The sequence below is a fragment of the Chinchilla lanigera genome, unplaced genomic scaffold (assembly GCF_000276665.1).
Source record: "Chinchilla lanigera isolate Chin_1 unplaced genomic scaffold, ChiLan1.0 scaffold00022, whole genome shotgun sequence".
Classification (NCBI taxonomy): Eukaryota; Metazoa; Chordata; class Mammalia; order Rodentia; family Chinchillidae; genus Chinchilla; species Chinchilla lanigera.
Window position 1 is genome coordinate 1,139,201 of NW_004955423.1, and position 22,285 is coordinate 1,161,485.

Sequence of the window (22,285 nt, forward strand, 5' to 3'; positions counted from 1 at the left end):
TGCCCACCTCTGCACAAAACTAGATTAGGTTTGGGGGGTTTTTTGGTGGTACTAAGGATTTAAATCACCATTCACCCTGATTTACATCTTCAGCCCTTTCTTCTCTTTTCTTTTAGTTTTATTTTTTAAGACTCAGTCTATAAACTTCTGTTCCTCCTGCCTCAGCCTCCCAGCATCACAAGATTACAGGTATACAATACCATGCCCAGCTTGCCTAGCAGTTCTTGACAAATCATCTATTAGAAAGGTGATATCCTCATTTGTGTGTGTCTGTGGTACGGGGGGGGTTGAAAACCAGGGCCTTTGCACTGAGCTACATCCATAAACCTTTTAAAATGTATTTATTATTTTTTTAAGATTCTGAGACAGGGTTTCTTTAAGCCATTAAATTGCCCAGGCTGGGTCCAAACTTGGTACTTTCCTGCCTCAGGCTCCCAGAGTACTGGGATTATAGCTGTCCACCACCATGCCTGGCCAAAATTATTCCTTTTATCTTGCTCTTCCCTTGTACTCCCAGGTTCTGTCAACCATGCTTTTTGGTTGCTCAATATTTACTGAAAACCAACCATAGATTCTCCTATACTTTAGTCAAGATACAGTAAGATTGGGTTTATTTCCTCAAGGAGGGGAGGACTCTCACTGTTCCCTCTACTCAGCACACCCTCTTTGCTCCCCTTTATGAGTCATTATTCCACATGCTACCCATGTTTCTGGTCTAGTCCAAGCACCAGTCACCACCCAACTCCTGTGTTAAAGTCAACTCTCACAACTCCAGATCTATTTGACCATATCCTTTTCTAAACTTTCAACAGATGAACAGCATAATACAATTTGTATCACACAGTTCACAGGTTATACTCTTGGATTAGAACTGAAAAATTAGTGGGAGAACAAGACGACTAGTAAATTTGGGGAGAGGGGCTCAGAATTTCAGCAGTTATAATGATGTTTAAAAGAGTCTTAATATAAAATTCTCTTCTACAGAACATAGCAGAATCAAGTACCCATCGGACTATTTCTTTTCCAAACCAATTATAAACTGCACAAATGCATGTATTCAGAGTCACTTATACAGCACTTACTCTTCTTTCATCAACTGATTTCGCTGCAAGAATCATTCCTTCCAAACATTTTGAGATGATGGGAATAACCTTGCGTTCTGAGTCGGCAAATCCTCTGTAACACTCACTCAGTTTAATCGTCCTTCGTTCATCCATTTCTTGTAGTTGCTAAGAATGAGGAATTTCAAAAAAATGAAAACAGGTTTCTTATTCCGAGAGAGAGGATTAGCGATCCTCTCCCAAAATAACTGAAGATTTCTACCCTAATAACCATACAGTTGTTTTCTATTTTTTAACAAGCACTTTATGGACACATGATACTGAAAATCCAAAGACTGCTAAATCTTGAAAAAAAAAAAAAAAAGAAAAAAAGAAAGAAAAAATAAGGCTTTTTGTACATCCAAAAATCAGGTGACACTGTCATCTGGCTTTCACATCTTCTATCAGAACTCCTTCCAGGCTACCACCTCCCTATCTCTTATCTCTCCCACCTTTTTGTCTCTGGAATAGTTCTTATTATTTATGCTTCCAGTAAAAGTCTGATTTGAAGAAAAAATTCTGGCACCAATTTTGTTTTTAAAGTAATTAGCCTATAATGTATATATAAAAGTCTAGGACTTCCAATCCTTTACACATTAGTTTAGAATATTTTGGTAACAGTTGGCTGAGTTAAATGTCCACAGCCGATTACATACACAGAGGTACCCACACACCCTACCACCTACAGCTCAGAGTGACTATTAACACTTGAGGACACAAGAGGGGAAACAAGCAGTCATGTGGTCAAAGTAGCACATACACAGAATCCCCACAAATCAAAATTCACTAGTGCCCCACTAGGAAATATGTCAGGATACATGAAGCCCAATAACTTCAAGGTACTGTATTTTTGATACTTTCTATTTACCAACACTCACCTTCCTCTTGCCTAGGAAGCAGTTACACTACTCAAGTCCTCACATCACACAGACTTCATACCATTTTTCCTTTTTAATTACTTCTCAAAGCTTAGGAGTTTGAGACCTGCAGTCTCAAAAGAAGGGTTCTGCGCATCACAAAATGGCAAAACTACTCCATATCAAGTTCCAAATAAAAGCACTAGAGACCAAATCACAAAGGTAGTTTGTCTCCAACTTAAGTTCTCTCCCAGAAAGTGAAAACTTAACTAGTCAGCCTAGAAAAGCATCACAGAGTGAGGAATGGCAGGCCTGACATTTTGGACTAAATAAGCAGAATTTGATACCCTGATCTAGTTAGCCATCTCTCAGTATGCTTCCTCAGTACTTTCACCTTGCTTTAGAAAAGAAATGAAGTGTACTTGGGTTGACATTCTTTCTGCCTACTCTCTATTCTCCATTAGATACCACTTCATTCAACACTGTTCATATACCTTTTTCTTCTAATTTCTATTCTTTTTAGAAAAGGCAGTAATATAACTGAATCCTCAAAATTCTAGGGTTTTTATCTGGCAGTGGTATCATTAAGTGATGCCAGACAGGACTGATAAGCAAATTAAGGCCTGAATTGTAATTATGATCTAATAGGGCCAACAAGACAAACAAGGCTAGCAAATACATTTTGAAGATTTATTCCTAGACAAGAACTAGGCTAGCAAATACATTTTAGAAGATTTATTCCTGCCACTTTTTTCTGCCAGTGCTCATGATTCTGGTGAAGTGTCAAAAAACTACTTCCTAATTCTAGTTGAGCAGATCACAATATACAATTTCAATGAATTCTTCCTATAAGGTCAAAATACTTAATAGTACAGTAATAAAATTTATTTCAAAAATGTTATTGTTGTAGTGGCTATTTCTTTATAACACTAGTAATAAACATATAGGAAAATTTGTGATTTAATAGGAAAAACTTTTCAAATGTACAATCACACAGAAATCTCTTACCATTAATTTAAGTGACTAGTAAATCTAGAAAAACTTAAGCATGGGGGTTGGGGAAATAGCTCTGGTCTAGCCATTGCCTCAACTCTGGGATCTCCAAAACTACAAAAGATTTTTTTAAAAAATTTAAGTTTTACATTTAAAGACTCCTTTTCTCAACTCAAACTAGATTAACTTCATATACCTAAAGTTTACCTTGTAAATCTGAGGAATGACTACATAGAAATGTTTGTGTTGTTCTCCATTGAAGTTCTGTAACTGTGCCGCATATTCATTTTTATTCTCATCAGCCATATGTGTACGCAGGTTCAACTGTTGTTTGGCCTAGAAGGAAGTTAGTCCAAATCATTACCAAAAACAACAAAATCACAGCAATTCAGTTTTCTAAAATTTATCCCAAAACTACGTCATATAGGTGCAGAAGCCAACACCTAACATCGCAAGACTAACAAAGTGGCCTGACTCCTTCAAACTACTGATTATTATTTTAGTTTAAGGAGATGCACACAAATATTATAGTCAGAGTGGTCTCCTTACCACAACATTCACCCTCCTACTGTAACAGTGTTCCTCCCTTGCAATAATCCATTTAAATAGACTCTCTTTATGAAGTCCACAAGGAAAATAAGTAAATAAATGACAGTGTTACAGCCTGAAACAGATCGCCTTTATTCAGAATAGAAGAAAAACAGCTTCAAGGATAGACTGTTAGTAAAATATTTCTTTATAATTCACTTTCAGAATTAGAATATGACACTAAAATCAGTGAAATAACAGAAATATGATTTTTGAATAATGTAAATTACATCTCTACAAAACCACAATTAAATAATGATTATTAAGAATATTAATTCTGTTCTCAATTTCTTGTAGAAAGTCATAGTATCTAGAGCAATATTATTTATATAGTAAAGTAGTATTACCTATGTTTGTAAGGATATTACAGTATAAGCCCAAACTGTTAATTCTAGACATATTGGAGTGTGATCCAAATAAATCAACTGTTCCAAAATAAGAACAAATGGGGCTGGGGATTTAGCTTGGCGGCACAGCGCCAGCCTGGCAAGCGCGAGGTTGTGAGTTTGATTCCCGGTACCGGAAAAAACAAACAAACAAAAAAAACACAAAAAACAAAAAACAAAATAGGAATTGTGCTCTTTTTCGTTTTTTTTACACTTCCAAGGAATAAATCATTCTACATGGTAGGGTTTGTAAACTGTAAAGCACACTCAATACATCTCTCTATTATAATTCCAGTTCCTATAAATGTAGTTCCCTGACCTTCTGACACTAGTCTATAAATTAGATCTTCTTATCTCAGAAATAACCTATGGAAAATGTGATAGTCAAAAATCCCAGAAAAGCCCATAAAAACCCACTCAATCTACAGTATACTTAAAGATTACAATAAATAAGTATTGTGAAGACTAAAAGTTAAGGCCCAAATTATTTTTGCAGAAAAGTTTATGAGAAGTTCCAACTTAGAACCCTAAGAACACATTCATTCGTCCTTCCCTTTTTCTCTTTCTACCTATCACAAGCCATGGTGGAAGAGAGGAATACAAATTCCCTTCCCACAAAACCTCATGGTTTTTTCAGGGGAAACTTTTCCAGTTCCAAGTAACTGGCTGTCATTCCCACAGCCTGGGGCAGAGGCTCCATCAATATGGAGGAAGAAAAAGCCAGGAGCTGAAACAACTGAAGCCTCTCCTAATTCTCTAGTAATTAAAAAAGAACTGCAAACATATGAGCATAAAAAAGGAAGCTATAAACACTGAAATTCTGAACAAGTGAGTCCAAACCAACTAGCAGATATGTTGTATCTGTATTTCAAGATGTTTGAATATTCTCCAAAATTATCTCTGTAGACCAAATGAATAAGTCAAATGAGAGTCCATTAAACAAGTAACTTTAATCAATATTTGATAATAAGTCAAAGGAGGTTTTCTTTGTGGGGTTGGTTTTTTGCTGGCTTTTCTGGAGGTACTAGGGGTTGAAGCCAGGGCCTTTGCAGCAAGGTACAACTCGAGCCTTTTTTTTTACATTGTGAGATGGGGTCTCACTAAGTCCCTAAGGTAGGCAAGGCTGGGTTTAAACTTGGAATCCTTCTGCTTTAGCCTCCCACAGTGCTGGAATTACAGGTGTGCACAAACATCACCAGCATCAAAGTTCTTAAGGAGTTAATGTCAACATAAAAGAAGTCTCCTATGTATAAAATAGTGCTTTTACAATTGTAGCCCAAATGTTTATCAAGTAATAGTAATATACTGATCAATTATGCATATGGCTTAGTTCTGGGAAGAAAATTAGCATCATGATCAAAATCAGGATGCAGGCCTGTGTGGTGGCATATGCCTACAATCTCAGCACTCAGGAGGCCAAAGTAGAAGGATCACAAGTTTGAGATCAGCCTGGGCTACATAGTAAGTTCAAAGCTAGCCTGGATTACATAGAGAACCTGTCTCAATAAACAAGAAACCATGCCAAAAAAAAAAAAAAAAAAAATCAAGCTCTAAAAACCTTAATAGTAGGATCAAATCTAGTAACTAGTAAAGATGTACATATTAATTTAAAACAGTATAAATCCTGAGATAGATTCTTATTTCTCTGTACATGTAAAAAGAGGGTTTCAGATAACCATAAACTCAGTAAGAGTCAACCCAAACAATGTGGCTGCCCAAGTCCATACATATTTAGGCTCTATTAACATATATTCAATATTAAAATAAGAGAGATAAACTCAGAACAAATCAGATCACACCTAGATTATTAGATACAATTTTAAAAAACTGAGTATTGACAAATTAAAGGGTATCAGGAGGAAAGTAATTATGGTGAAGGTAACGAAGCTATTTCGTATGTGGAATAATTGACTTTTTTTTTTGTACCAGGAATTGAACTCAGGACCTTGCGCTTGCCAGGCAGGCGCGTGTGCCGCTGAGGTATATCCCTGGCCCTGTGGAATAGTTGAAACATAATGGTTTTTCTAGGAGAACAGAATTCACTGCAAGTATGTAAAGCTATTATGAAAAACAAATAGATTTGATACTTTTCTATGGTACCCCAAAAATCAAACAAGAGAGATGAGTGAAGCCAATATAAGAAAATGTTAAAGCTTAAAAGAAAAAAAAAGGTTGCTCAAGATCATACATTTCTAATTATAGAAAACTTACTATTAGTCAAGGTTTAAGTCACTGAAAACAGAGTAGAAAATACAGAAGTAACATGAGTTATGCTAAAAGACTTATAATTGCAACCTGAATTTATATGAATTTAAGGTTTCTGGTTTTTTTAATTGGCAAAGAAAATAGAAGGCAGGAAACAAATTGTTCCTCTCTCCCTTTTTTCTCATTCCATCCTTTAGGGAATCATAAACTCCAAAGGAGATAATATAATTCATGGTAGTCCTTCAGTATACACAACAGTGTGAAGTAAAGTTCATCTATCTTTCAAAATCCCAACATTTCAGTATTATCACTGTGTCAAATGTTCTAAGATAAAGAGCATTAGGAATGGGACAGGAGAAGCTAATAAGCAGCAGTTGCAGAGCTAATCTTGTCAAGAAGTTATCTGATAAACATCTGGCCCACAGTCAGTGACAAAAGATTCAGTTTTTCCAAAATAAGCAGCTAATATCACATATCTTCGACAGTTTTGTTGTGTACTCTCAAGTTGGCAAAGCTATACTATAATTATTGACATACCTGATGGATACATCTTAGGCTACCTATTTTGGAATAGGACAGAAATTCAATTCCAGTAGCAACTATTTCTTGCCTCTGCATTTTGAATGCAGTTAAAATATTATAATAAACTAAGTAACACATTGCCTTCACAGACCAGTAGGAAATATTTGTATATTTTAGATTAAGAGGCAGTGCATCTCAAGGAACTTCTAACACTGATAGAAATGGTGACTTCTTTTCATATGCAAATAATATTTAGGTATCAAAGATGGTGTAGATTGTTTCCTACCTTTTCAACATCTGCCTTGGTTGCATTGGTATCATTATCCAATCTTTCATAACTCTGTTGTGCTTTTTCTGCCTCTCTACATTCTCTTTCAAACTTCTTTTTACTCTGTTTAAAAAAATAAAATAAAATGTCACACTGAGAAAATAAAATTAGACTTAACCCACTTAAGCAGTAACTTTAAAATGCTGCCCTTTATATTGTGCACAAATGAAATGCACACTAGAAGTAGTTCTTTTGAAATCAGAAACTAAATTTTATTATTACAAACATATACTTGTGCCTTAAATATCGGACATTAATTACAAATTGTGAAAAAAGAAGCATTATTAATACTAATTACATATCTTATCAATTTAAAAAACATGTTATTTGTAAGTTTTTATAGGCTTATCTTCAACAGGTCTTTTTTGGTGTGGTGTTTGTCTTGTTGGTGGGTTTTTATTGGTTGGCTTTCATCCATTTTCAGTGGTACTCTAGCTTAATTTGAGAAATGTAAGTGTCCCTCCAAAACGGTTTTATATTGCTTCTGCCAGATAAACCTGAAATACCATTGTCCCAGACCTAGGTTTTTAAAAATGTTTTTATCCAATTCAAATTGTATAAGCTATTCACAACTGGGCCACGTTTTCTGGGCTAAGCCTAGTTTTCAATGCACTTATCTTTCACTCAATCCCTTTCTCCAGTTGTTTAAATCTCTTCACGGTTAATTCTAACACACTCAGAATTCCATCATTTTTACTGCCATGATTCAGTCTCCCAAAGGCTATTAACTTGCTTAAATTTGAACCTGTTACTATTTAGGCATAGTGCACAGCTATAGTGCCCTAGCTAGTTTGTGCTGCCCTCCAACATATCTGAATATGTTAACCTTAAAAAGAAAATTAAAATGAGAAAAACATTACTATTTCAATGTACTTGAATCTTTGCCATGTTAAAATGGAGTCAATTGTTACAATATAATTTTCTTTTTGCCCAATAATGCAGCCCAGAAACTGTACTGCCCAGGGTGGACCGCCTCCCACCACCACCACCTCCCCACCCCCCACTCGGCTGCAGCACAGCTATCTCTCTGGAACTTTTATTTCCTATTACCCTGAGGATACCTGGAACCTGTCTTATAAGAGTCTCTATTTCCTAGTTCCATTCTTTCCCCTTTCTAGCTTCAATTCCTCATTCAGCTGGAACACACTCAGCAGTAGCTTCCTATTGTGAGAGGTATGTTTTGAGTTTCCATGACTAAAAGTCCCTTTACCATCAGTTTTAATCAGTGAAATTTGGAAATCAAAATGTAAAAGTAACTGTTAGTATTTTCTGGATTCCCAAGATTATCCAATCCCATTTTCATTCCGATCCATTGTATAAAACATGTTTGTTTTCTCTTGTTCTCTGGTGGCCAGTGAGATTACACTCTCTCACGATAAACAGCTTTGACACTGAACCGTTGTGCTGTGTACCTGTGAAATCCCTTCCATTTAGAAACATGTCTTTCAGTTTGGTAGACATTTTCTTGACTTATTTTTCCTTTTTTTTTTTTTTTTAAAGGATGCTCACTATTTTGAAAATAAATCTACTAGGTGAGTCCTCTCATATATTCTTTCACATTTTCAATCTGTCATTTTAGAGAGATTTCTTCATCTTTCATTTTTTTTCCTAGAGGTGTTTTCATTTCTGCTACCATAAAGTTTGGTTTTTATTCTTTATATGTTCCTTTTTAAATAGTACCTTAGGCTTTATTTCATGGATGCAGTATTTTTCTCTATTTCCCTTGAGAATATTATTAACACTTTGTGGATGCTTTCTTTATCTTCCATACGTTTGTATACAGTCCTAGGGATTGAACCCAAAATCTTCACACTGAGTTACCTTTCCAGCCCCGAAACCACCTTTAAAGACTGGGTCTCACTAAACTGCTAAATTGCCTGGGCTAGGTTCAAACTTTTGATCCTTCTTTCTCAGCCTCAAAGATTACAGATGTTTGCCACCATGCCCAACTTCCTTAATCTGTTAAGCTTTTTATTTATTTATTTTTTTTTTGTTAAGCTTTTTAATCTTCATTTCCTTTCATGGTCATCATTTCTTCTAAATTACTTTTTTTGCTGAATATTAGTTACCTGAGTTTGGGTCTCTGATATACATATTAGATGCTTTCTTCAAATGCCCAAGGATCCTTGAAAATGAATGTGTGTGTGTGTGTGTGTGTGTGTGTGTGTGTGTGTTAACAGAGATTAACCTAGGGCCTTATCCTCAGGGTTTCTGCACTGATCTACATTCCCCAGCCTTCCCCCAGAATCCTGGAATTATAAGTGTGTGCCATCATGCCCAGCTCTGTATAGCTGGTCTTTAGAAAGCTGACTGAAAGCTCTGTAGGTAGGGCTTGTATGGTCTTTCCTGGGTAAAACGCCCAGGGAATTTCCTTGGGAAAACCCTGAGAGCATTATCTATACTATTTTGTCTTCTGTAGCTGCTTAGATTCCCCAGAGAAAGCCTTTCCAATTTCCTATCTAGAAAATAAATGCCTTGCTACCTATATTCTAAGTGATCAGAATTAAAAAGCAAAGGATCTTAACATTTCTTATTTACCTAACCATGTTTCTTTGGTACAGGAAATTGAACTCAGGACCTTGTGCTTGCTAGGCAGGCGCTTATGCCACTGAGCTATTCCCTATCCCCTACCTAACAATTTTAGAAGCAGTTTTAATTTCTTATCTTGAGGATTACAAAACCATATTAATAGTGCAAATCTGGAGCCCAAAACTCATGACTACAAGGTCAAGAGTTTAAGTTTCTCACAGCATACCTCCCCCTGACCTGCAGACAGAGAAATTTCTTTGATATGTCTCTTGCTTAGTGGGCAGGGTTCTTACAGTCTACTTTTTCCTAAAGGCTTAGTTCTTTAGAGGTTTAAATTTTATGCAAGGGTCTCAGTTCCAACTCCCAACAATATACACAGCTAAAACATAATTTTTGAGCCCAGATACTAAAACACAAGTCCTTTGGCACAGAATGCAGCTCAGCCACATAGCGCCTGCCTGGCAAGCACGAAGGCCCTGTGTTCGATTCCTGATACTAAATAAACTAAGTAAATAAAGAAAACACAAGTCCTTAGCAAATACATGCCCAGTAAACCACCGTATTCCAACATCCCTCCCCCTATTTTTTCAAATGTCACTATACCAATTCATATATCTACTGCTCTTTGTTTTTTTTTTTTCATTATTAAGTTTATTGGTATATTTTAGGTATACATAACAATCACATTCATCACAGAGAATTTGTACCTGTACATGATATAACTTAACTATTTTTTTTTATCCTCAGGTTCCTAACAGAGATTTTCCTTTCTTCCAAATACCTAAGAGTTTAAAATATAACTTTTTTTTGGTACCAGGAATCAAACTCAGGACCCTGAGCTTGCCTGGCAGGTGCTTGTGCTGCTAAGCTATATCCCAGGCCCTAAAATATAACTTTTAAAAAATAATTTTATCTACGGATTTGTAGTCAAAACATTTCAGCTTGACATAGTTAGAACTAGATATACTCTACATAATTTACCCCAAATGTGCTCTCAATTTTTTTATAAAATTCTTTAAATGTAGACCTTACTTAGTATTTTGATTAATATGAGATCCCCAAACATCGTACCTACGTTTTATTCAGAGCACATAAAAGTATCTGGCTAAGCACAATAACAGAATGTCATTTTCCTATGAAAATTAGGATTGCATTTCCACATTTAATTCTCTGAAACTCAGAGCTGTATTTTTTAAATTGAGTAGCTATATGCTACATCAATAGAATTAAAGCACATCAACAGAATTAGAAACACTCCCTTCCTAAAATCAGTATATTATTATACAGTGTAGGGCTTCACTTCAGAAGAGACTCCTTCTTCATGCTTTTTGTGGCAAAAGAACCTGCCTCTTAACAGAGGCTGAAAATAGCTGTCACTTGTTACTCCAGCCTTCCCACAGCTTGGGCTAATCTCATTCATGGTATCTACAAGAAAATCTACTGGGAGGTTTTTGTTCTGCTTTGTCTTTTTGAGACAGGGTCTCACTATGCAGTTCATCCTGGCCTTGAACTGATTTGTAGCCCAGGCTGGCCTTGAACTCACAGTGATCTCCTGCCTCAGTCTCACAAGTGCTGGGGTTACAGGTGTGTACCAGCATGCCCAGTTTACTGGGAGTTTTCTGTGGAAGTTTTACTTCCTTGATGAAAAGGGACAGTTAGAAAATAAATGCTCCCTTTCCTTGCCTCCAGGTGCAGCTTAAATGAGGGTATGATACCTGCCTGCCTCAGACAACTATTGACTCTAAGGGCACAAGGCTGAAGAAACAAGCCAAAATGACCAAAATGGCAAAGTGGACAGACAGAGAAAGGTCATGAAGCCTTGGTGACACTGCTGAATTACTGGCTTAACTTCTAAACTGCTCCATTTCTGAGCTCTGTTAGTAGAAATGTGTATGATCTGTTACCTGGAAACAACTAACTGACAATCTGGCATCACTGATGCTTCTTAATCTAAAACCGTTCCTTGAAGATGTCCTTCATATGCTACTTTCTTCTGTTCTCATCTTAAGTGCCAGGGCTGCCTATTTTGTTTATTCTGGGATTAACTTTTATCCACCCTCCCAAATTTTCAATACTCTGCCAATAATTTAACCTATTTTCCCAGTTCTTTATACCACCTCTAAATTATTTCAAATCTGTTAGAAATTCTACAATTTTATTTTCTTGGCTAAACAAGAAGACACAGAACTAAAGAAAAGGATCCTATGCCTGTTTCTATATATTAACCAGAAACTATATTTCCTAATCTCCTTCACTGGACTGCCGGCTCCACGAAAATTAGAGCTAGTCATGTTCACTTTTATACACCCAGGGCCCAATATATGTAAAGGATGCTTTCCATAAACCTGAGTGGGGTTAAATTCACCTTTTTTCATAGTATCACTAATGCCTTAAAGAAACTGTCCCTACATTTTTGAAGCTTCTTTCTTATTTATGATCTCTATAACTTTTTCTTAATAATTACTATTGATTTAAAGATAAGTCAGTACTTATTATCAACGACTTGTGTCAACACCAACTGTTAAAGGAGTCAACATATCTCTTGAGTATAGGAGTCTATTATTTTGTGCAAATGTAAACACAGAAGCACACACACACACTCATTACATGGCAGACACTAAAGATACTAGTGAATGCAACTTAAATTTAATTAGAAAAAATACTCCGTAAAAGTCTTGCCAAAATTAGTTAGAAAACCAAACCAAAAATGAAATAGATTATTAATATACTTAAGAATTCTTAAACAGAATCTTTTACCAGTAACAGTTTTATAACAGAAACTTAATCTAAGCTTTGAACATGCATTTTTGTTTTGTTTTGTTCTGTTTTGTTTTGTTTGGGTTTCTTTTTTGGGACAGGGTTTCCCTGTATAGTTCAGGCTGGCCCTGAGCTCACTATGTAGTCAAAGCTGGCCTCGAATTTGAAGCGATCCTGCCTCAACCTCCCAAGTGCTGGGATTATAGGTACGTGTGGCCACGCCCAGGTCTTGAATATGCATATTTAGAAAGAAAAAAATGACTGAAAACACCGCAAGTATATGTATGAATTTTTAAAATCTCAACGTCATTTTTCTAGCAATCACAGACTAAACTAACATGACAAGCTTTCTTCAGCAAATTCTCAAGGAATATATAGCACATAATAATAATACACCAGTAAAAAAGAAACTGCTTGATAAACTGAAGGTTTAAAAAGAGTATCTTTTCTTCTCAGTGTTGGGATTACAGGTATGTGCCACTACGCATGACTCAAAAAGAATGTTTTATACAATATACATCATTTAATACAGCATTTTAAGTAAAGAATATATAGTGTTTCGTATAGACATCCTGTTTTTCAAATTACTGTATACCACAACCTGGAAGAAAAACTGCCTTAGCAAGAACCTTAGGAAAATTTTTAAATAAATTATTATGCTTTTATAATTTTGCCTTACACAAGTTTTTGTTGCATTTTTTTCCCACAATATTAGAATTATACAATTAACTAAACTGGAAGAAATACTTCATATATAACCTAGTTAAAAATGAAGTTAAGAGAAATCAAGTGCTAAGAAAAGGTAGAACTACTGTCTTGGTTTCTTTAGTCTCAAATGTTTTTCTACAATATATCACCGTTACTCTACCACTTCTCTCTCCCATTAACATTTTACAGTAACTGCTCTCAAAAGTCTGAAAGAATTTCCCCTAAATGTTTTAAAATAATAAGAACGTTAGAGTGCTATACAAGTACTATACAGTCATCTAGGAAAAAAAGGAAAAATGATCGTATATCCTCCATTTACATTTTATTGGCTACCATGTAAAAAATGTCAAATTACGAATAATACACTGAAAATACTAAACTCAGATGTAAAGCTTAACAGAACTTAGGAGTGACCCAGCGGTGACCAAAATCTCATGTTAACCATGAAAAACAGCGTAACTCACATTATCCATCTGTTTCCAGCACATGTCAAGGTACTGTTGGGCTTTGCGTCCTTCTTGGAGATGCTAGAAATTATAAACACCACCAAACAAACAAAGGAACAAATAATACTTTTTAAATACTCAATTTTAAAGTCCCAAAAAGTCTTTTCACTGTGTTGCTTCAAGATACTAATTATATAACTTTATCAAGACTTAGAAACAGTAAAACAAAACCCAAGTAAAATGCATTTTTATAAGACATTATTTCAGTACTTTAAATATAGCCTTTCAAATAGATGAAAAATCTAGAGAATTAAAAAGCATCTTCAATAGGGGTTAACAAAGATTTTCATTTTGGTGATGTGTTTTTTGTTACTGTTTTGGAGATTGGACTCTGGGCCTTCACAATGAGCTATATACCCAGATAGAGGAGGGGGAAGAGTCTCACTAAACTGCCCAGGCTGAGCTCCCATTTCTGATCCTATCTCAGACCTTAGGAGTGCTAGGATTACAGGGAAGTGCCATAGCACACAGATTGTTTTGTCTTGCAAAAGGGATTGAACCAAGGGCCTTTGCATTACATCCTCAACACTTCTTTATTTTGAGACAAAGTCCTCATTAAGTTGCTAAATTACCCAGGCTGGGCTGGAATTTGCAATTCTCCTGCCTCACCCTCCAAAGGGCTAAAATTATAGGCATGAGCCACCATGCCTAGCTTGACAAAGATTTTCCATAAAGGGTCATAAAAATAAACATTTTAAGATTCTAGGCCATATTCAACTTTGCTGATGTAAACCAAAAGCAGCCATAGCAATATGTAACTTAATGAATGTGACTGTTCCAATAAAACACAGTTTGTGGACATTTAAATTTTATGTAATTTTCACATGCCATATTTATTTTCTATTTTTTTTCAGCCATCTAAAACTGTAAAAAACCATTCTTAGCTTGTGGGAACTAGGAAACAAAAACAGGCAGCAGGCTGGACTTGAACCAGGTACTATACTTTGCCAAACAATCTTAAACCCAAAGGCTCAAAAAAACAAAAAACAAAAAACAAAAAAAGCCTCATAAATTAGCAAGAATATCTTGCAATAATTTTTCAGCTAAAAGAAATTTAAATCCATTTATACTAAACATACATTTTTAAAAGCAAACGAAGTATTTGTGAAGATATTTTATGAAACTATTATAATTGAATAAAAAAATTACCATTTTTCTTTCAGTTTTCAGATCATGAGCGTATCTCATTAATTCACCATACACTCTGTGTGCCATTTCTTCTGCTACTACCTCTCGCTGTCCTGCATAGTCATTTAACTCATTAAGGATGTTAAAAAAGGCTATACACGAGGTAAACCTGGCAAAAACATATTAAAAATGGTGAAATTTATTTTTCTCTTCATTACAAATATTTTGGTAAGGTATAATTAAGCCTAACACTTGATAAATTTTAACATATGCAACCTAAATCCAAACTGCTAATTCTAAATTAATTTTGTATGGCAAGAATCCTACATTAAACTTAAGTTGTACATTTCCATATATCTTTGAGCAGCCTTTAATTTATAAATAAAGCGATATTTGGGATCAAGTAATAGTAAGAATACTACCTGCGGCTCTTTTGGCATAGTGGAATCTCTTAGGTTGCCAACTGACTGGCCTGAGCTTGGGAATGAACTTGGTTGCATTCCTAGGCTTGGCAGCTCAACCTGTTGCAGAGATGATGTGCTTGCTCTCGAGGACAGAACCTGCCAATCATACCACTCAAATGCATCTCGATGGCTGATCTACAGAACAACTTTGCTATCAGCTCTGGGTGCAGCTGCCTGTATGCCTGCCCACATCCTGAAGGGGAGTGAAGGGCCGTTATGGTTGGCACCAAAGAGGGATAAAAGGGTCAAAAATAAGGGTAAAAACGTGTGTGGAGGGAAAAAGAGAAACAAAGAGAATCATTGTATTAAGATGTATATATCTGCTTTGAATACAGGAAGGAACACTCTCACAACTGAAGGCTAACAGCTCAGACAGGACTCCATTAACAGCAAATCTGAGATTCCTAACAATTCACAATTATATGCAAAGTTGTTTGTCAAGTCTAAGCTCTCTTCTGCATTTTACAGTTATCTACATATTCCTAAAGCTACATATTATCTACATATTCCAAAAAGCTCATAAGCAATTCCTGACCTTTTATTCAGCACTCAAAACTTACCCTGAAAATCTCACCATTTTCATAATTTCATTAAACCAACCAACCAAACTGTTTTACCACCCAAAATAAAAGTAACACTCTAAAAGCTGACAATTACAAAATCAAGTGTGGGGAAAATACCCTTTTCTTCTGGTGACTAAATTATTCAAATGGAGCCTTAGTCTACATCTTACTTGGAAATCTTCACTGAAAACTGTTGATCAAGATTTATCCTTATAAGATAAATAGTACTTTTCTCTTCCGTAAACACTGATTTTTTTAAAATTAAAACACTTTAAAAATATGTTCATAAAAGTTAACAGTTTTACTAAATTAACAGAAAAAGTTTTGATTTTTATTATACAATGATAAAGAGATATAATTTACCTTGGCTCTTCATCTTTGGATGACCGTTTGGGACAGTACTTCTTAACCAAATTTCTACAGGAAGAAGATTTTTAGAAAATTATCGATTTACCAATAACATTTTGTTTAAATTGATATATTCTAAAAGTTTCCAAATTCATAAAGTCAAGAATTTCATGATATAAAACAAAATATTAATATGCTCATTTATTACCTTTAACATAATACATGATCATGACATTTTGTTCTTAAAATACTAATGAGAAAACTCGCTTATTTTTGTACTTATATGAATGCAATCATTACAATCTGGTAGATCAATTAAGAAAAGAGAAAGAATATGAAAAAGTACTCAGTATCTGAAACTAAGAGCATAAAGACACATTTCAAAGAAATAACCACCACTCTTTTGTTTTGCAAATCGGGGATTTTAACACTAAGGGAATGTGTAAGCAAATGCGGAATGAATCACTAAGGGAATACAAGTTGGTCACCATCCTCCACATCCTATTTTTTATATGAAAATAATTCTGTGACCTCTTAATTCTCTTTCCTAAACAAATTGTTTTCTGACTTATAACTATCTTTGCTTGCATCTAGGTCTGTTCTTAACATTCTTAAACTAAAATGCTACCTTATTTAATCTTTATGGAATCAAGAGGCAAACTAGCACGAGGATTTTGGAGCCAAACTGGACTGCATGGGTTTGAACCCAATTTGCTTTCTCTAGGATCTATGTGACCTTACACAGCCCTCTAGCTCCCTTGTTCCCTGCTGAAGCAATTGTGGAAGCCTCAGGAAAATGAATACAGAAAGCAGTCTTGATTCCTAAATTACCTACCACATAGGCTGCCATGGAGAGTCCCCTAGACCTGGACCATACTGCAAGAGCAAGAATAAACTTTTACTTCTATAAAGGTCCTAGGATTTGGAAATTATTATTCCAGTATAGGTTGGTGTTATGGTTGATACATTGTGTCAAGGAGTCTAAAAGCTTCACTAAGTGACTCAGCAGTTCTACATCCTGGGGTGAAAAGGACATGTCCTTGCATTCTAGGATGTAGTTTACTGTGTCAACTTAAAAAGTTTAAAAGGTTAACTATGTGACTCAGTAGGGAGCTGGGGTCCTTACTTTGTATTCATGTGTAAGAGGAGGGCCAGGAGATGATATGGGCATGGGTGGATAGCCAGCATACAATGTAAGAAAAAAACAAGAGGCTTACTCCCCGACTTTTTTGCTCTTGCTACTTTTGCTATTTTCCAGCACCATAAACTATTGCCCCGTGCCATGTGCCACTCTGCCTTGGAGCCAGCCAAATATAGACTAAAACCTCCACAAACTGTAAGCTAAATAAACATTTCCTTCCTTAATTCTGGGTGTTGAGTATTTCTCTCAACAACAACAACAACAACAACAACAACAACAAAGACAAAATTTGGTATCAGGAGTGGGGTTGTTGCTGTGACTATACCTGACCACATGGTTCATGAGCCTTTGGAAATGGCTTGTGGGAAGTGTTTAAAAAGGTTCAGAGACTTCACCTCAAAGAAAAGCACTAGAACGCCTTTGGCTGTTCTGTATGGGAGATTCTGGTCAGAGCTCAAAAGACCAAAAGGCTGATAAAAATCCTGGCAGTAAAGATTGGGTTCAGGAGGCTAGGAAAAAGACTGCATTGGTTGTTAGGCTCCAGATGATGGCTGTTACAGCTTGACAAAAAGTTTGCATTTTGCTTATGTCCAGAGACTTTGTTTAAGACTGAGATTAAGGGCGGCAGACTGACTAATCTGGCAGAAGAAATTTTAAGGCAGTCAAATGTTGGGGCAGTAGCATGACTATTGTTGGATGCTTTTACCCAGATTTATGTTTGTCTTGGTTACTTTTCTCTCGTTGCTGGGACAAAATACCAGACGCCCAAAATGAAGGAAGGAAAGGTTTGTTTCACTTACAGTTTGTGGAGGTTTCAGTCCAGACTTGGCAGATTACAAGGCAGAGTGGCACGTGGCAGAGAGCTACAGCTTAGGGTGAACACAGCAAAAGCAAAAAGCACACACCAGGGCGGAATGGCAGAGGAATGGCCTCAAGCACTCTTTTCCTCTCCCTTACATATGCAAACTATCCACCCCAGGGCAGGTGCAGCTCTCACACCCCTAATCAATCAAACTTTAAAAGCCTGCCCCATGGCCGCATGAGGCTTTGGGGGGGACACCCAGACATAAACCATAACAATGTTAAAAATCAAGAGCAAAGAGCCCAACAAGATGATTTTAAAATGTTGTGAGTTTGGCCAAAAAAAGAGCTCCAGTAAAGCTGTAGACCGCAAAGACAGAGCAAAAAAAACCTTGATTACTGAAAACAACAAAACAAAACAAAACAAAACAAAACAACCCAGGAAAATAAAAAGATGGCCTGAGGGCATCAAAAGAACAACAAGTCTCCACCATTTGCAGTCTCAAAACTGCAGAAGTAAGGGCCTGGGGATTTAGCTCAGCTGCACAGTGCCTGCCTAGCAAGTACGAGGTCGTGAGTTCAATCCCTGGTACCAGGGGAAAAAAAAAAAAAACCTGCAAAAGTAAAAGACTTTGCTCTGAGAAGAAAGCCACAGAGTGCCATGTTCTAACATGGCAGCAGGAGCCACCACACCAGGTTCCAAAATGGTGGCAGCATAAAAAATTTGTTTCTCAAAATCAGAGTGCTCAGCAATCCAAGCACGTGACCCCTACAGCCAAAAAACAAAGCAAAACGAAAAAGCCCGGTTACTGCTCCAGCTGGCAACGGACTGTGGCATCATCCACATGGTGCTGGTTTTAGGCACATGCAGAACACAAGAGTTCTGAGGTTAAAAAGGCTTCCACCTCTATTTCAAAAGGCCTGGGTGACCAGGCAGTGTGCCCCTGAGAGGGCAGTGTGTGAAGCTGTAAACAAAAAACCAAAAATACAGTACAAACCCCAAAGTTTAAAAAAAAAAAAAAAATGTGGATTATCTAAAAAAAAAAAAAGCTGCAAGGAAGAAACAAAATAGGCCTAATAGAAAAGCTGCGGGAACTACAACCACCAAAAGTGCCATAGGGGTGGAGTCACGCAAGCCCTTTGGAGCTCACAATGTGCCATAGATTGCTTCAGATGCTAGACATAAAACTACAGGTCTTAATGTTTGCTGTGCTAGATTTTGGACTTGCTTTGGTCCCATTCCTTTGTATTCCCGTTTGTAACTTTTAAGATAAAAATGCTTATTTTGTGCCATTAGATGTGCTTACCTTTTCATTTCTACAGGGACTTACAACTAAGAGTTTGCCTTAGATCTCAGAGGAGACTTGATACTTGGACTTTTCAGCAGTGCTGAAACTGTTAGGACTTTGGCACCTCTTACAGATGGGACTAAATGCCTTTTGCGTAAAGGGATATGCATGAGTCTTTGGTGGGGGCGGAATGTTATGGTTCTAATGTAATATAATGTTGACAGACTTAATACTGATTCTTAAGGATTGTTAAACCTGTGTTATAATGTTCAAGTTGTAAAATGATAAAAAATAATGTCTTTGTATCTGAAAACTGGTTTTAAAAAATGTGTCTGGCTGTCACGTTGACAAGGGGTGGATTGTTATGGCTGATACACTGTGTCAATTTACAAAGTTTAAAAGGTTAACTATGTGTAACTCAGCAGAGAGCCAGGGTCCTTACTTTGTATTTATCCTGAGTCTGTGCAAGAGGAAGGCCTGAAGATGATATGGGGATGGGCAGACGGCCAGCATACAATTAAAAAAAATAAATAAATAAAGAGGCTTGCCCCCTCCTTTTTGCTCTTGCTGCTTTTGCTGTCTTGTGCCACCTTACATTGTTGCCCCTGTGCCTTACCACCCTGCCTTAGAGCCAAGTGATTACAGACTAAAACCTCCACAAACTATAAGCTAAATAAATCTTTCCTTCCTTAATTCTGGGTGTCAGATACTTTGTCTCACCACCAACAACAAAATAACCAAGACAAAATTTGGTACCAGGATAGCTCATGTAAACTGAGCGTGGGGGTGTATGTTTGTAATCCCAGCATGCTGGAAGACTGAGGCAGAAGTATTGCCAAATTTGGCCCAGTCTAAGAAACTCAAGTCTTAGTCAGATCCCATCTCAAAATGAAAAAAATTTTAAAGGTATAGGAATATAGTTCAGTGCGGAGGTCCTGGGTTCAATACCCAGTACCACCAAAACAAAAATGCTAACAAATAAAAACAGCTCTTCCATCGTTAGGTGCATGTACCTATCTACGGTAGAGCTGGCCACATATTAAAGTCCAGAGTATTATCTGATCCAGGTTGGATAAGATAACCTACGCCAATATAGTCAGTCCTAAAATTTCTGCAGTAATTTTTGGGAAGATATATTCTCTTGCTATCTAAATTTTTGGACTACTATGCTATAATCCTGCAGCCATGGAAGAAAAGCCTATTTGGGAATCAAATAAAGCCAAGAAAAGACCAGCATATCCTTAACATTTCTCTAATACCTACATCTCTAAACACCTAAGACAGTGAGCACGCTTCTCTGCTTAAACAAATCTAACTTGGGCTTGAAAGAATTCTGATCACTCATGATGAATGTAATCATTATGTACTGCAAACGTGTGCTAATAAAAAAAAATTTTGAAAAAGAGCTTGTGGTCCACAAGTAGAAACATAGAGGAGAGAAGAGACACACAGAGAAAGAGAAAAGGACGAGAGCATGTGACTATGGAGGCACGGACTGGAGAGTGCAGCCCCTAGTCAAGGAATGCTCAGGACCGCAGAAGACAGCAAACCCCAGAGTCAGGAACCCTCAAAGGTGTAGACCGCCAGCATTTGGGTTTTGGGCCTCATGAACTGTGGAAGAGTAAATTTCTGTTGTTTTAAGCAACTCAGTTTACAGTAATTTCTTACCGCAGCCACAGGGAGACACATGCATATATATTACAATGTCAAAGCAATGTAAAATATATGTATTGTGAAGTCTTGCTTTTATATGTAATCAACTGTATTAGATTCCCTTGTATTTTTCTAGGTTTTTAAATATAAGAAAACATGAAAAAACTTCTAATTACCTAAACATTAATCACAAATGCTGTAACATAGCTTAAACATAGTATAAGTACCACTAACTTGAAATCTATATTCTGAGGGGAAGAGCACAAATAACCCAAGAAGGAGAAGAAAGTAGCTGGACTTACTGAACATGCAGTTAGTGCCAAGCAAGTTTTTAAAGAATCCCCTTTGCCTCTCTACATGTAAAACACAGACAGTACCTATGGGTGACAACTCAAAATTCTAAGGACCTCAGATCTATTTTTTAACAAGTGACTCTTTAAAAAAAAGAAAAGATACTTTATTCTCAAAGATTTTTAAACACTGTTTGTAAAAGAAGACAAGTTACATTCCTGAATCACACACTTTTCACAATTTCAGACTCTTTCTCAAACCAAGCCTGCAACTAGAAAAGCTGCAGCATGGTCCACAATATTGTTTGTTTGTTTTTTGGGTTCTGAGGCAGGATCCAAGTCTATAGTCTTGGCTGGCCTGAATTCACTGTGAGCCCAGGCTGCCTAGAACTCAAAATCCTCCTGCTTCATGTTCCTAGGTGCTGGGATCACAGTCATGCACCATTACAAATGGCCACAAAGTTCTTATTTTCTACCAAATCAAAACTTTTATTCTTGCAAAATATATATAAAAAAGACACTCTAAATTTTGTTTTGTTTTGTTTTGTTTTCCCCAGTACCGGGAATTGAACTCACGACCTCGCGCTTGCCAGGCGGCGCTGTGCCACTGAGCTAAATCCCCAGTCCCTAAATTATTAATATCATTATTAATCATTTCTAAGGAGAAGAACTAGAAAGGAAGTCAAATTTAAATGTGTTTAAAAATCATACATCGTTTTCATATTTTAAAAAATATGACAAAGTACAAAAAAAAATTTATTCCTTAAAGCTGCTGCTCTGAGTATGACCTTCTAAAAATAAGTCTAAATCAACAAAAAGTTACACTAAAGAAAAATGATTAATGGTTAATTCTGTCTTGAATTTTTGTTTACTAGCTCAAATAAATCTCAAACTGCCTTGTCTTAAATACGTAAGTGTAAAGCATTCAGGTTATTCTAAGCATAAAAGAACATCTGAAGCAAATCTCTCTCAAGAAACCTGTTCTTAAGACAGGCATGGTGACACTCACCTGGAATTCCAGCATGTGGGAGACTAGGTCAGGAGAAGTCTGAGTTCAAGGACAGCCGGAACTACATATTAAGTTTAAGCTGCCTTGGACTTCCCAGCAAGACCCTTTCTCCGGGGGGGG

At 36.5% G+C, this 22,285-nt stretch overlaps 1 protein-coding gene across 3 annotated transcripts in view; it reads right to left on the reverse strand.

Moving 5' to 3' along the window:
• Positions 1 to 22,285, reverse strand: part of Fnbp1l (formin binding protein 1-like) — a 104,489-nt gene that overhangs the window by 23,373 nt on the left and 58,831 nt on the right. For all 3 annotated transcript variants that reach the window (XM_013514438.1, XM_005385017.2, XM_005385016.2), the window contains exons 3-8: positions 15,998 to 16,051; positions 14,629 to 14,776; positions 13,438 to 13,500; positions 6,938 to 7,042; positions 3,158 to 3,286; positions 1,083 to 1,229 (exon numbers count right to left, since the gene is read on the reverse strand). In XM_013514438.1, the coding sequence (XP_013369892.1) occupies positions 1,083 to 1,229; positions 3,158 to 3,286; positions 6,938 to 7,042; positions 13,438 to 13,500; positions 14,629 to 14,776; positions 15,998 to 16,051 (646 nt within the window). The remainder of the gene's footprint in view (positions 1 to 1,082; positions 1,230 to 3,157; positions 3,287 to 6,937; positions 7,043 to 13,437; positions 13,501 to 14,628; positions 14,777 to 15,997; positions 16,052 to 22,285) is intronic.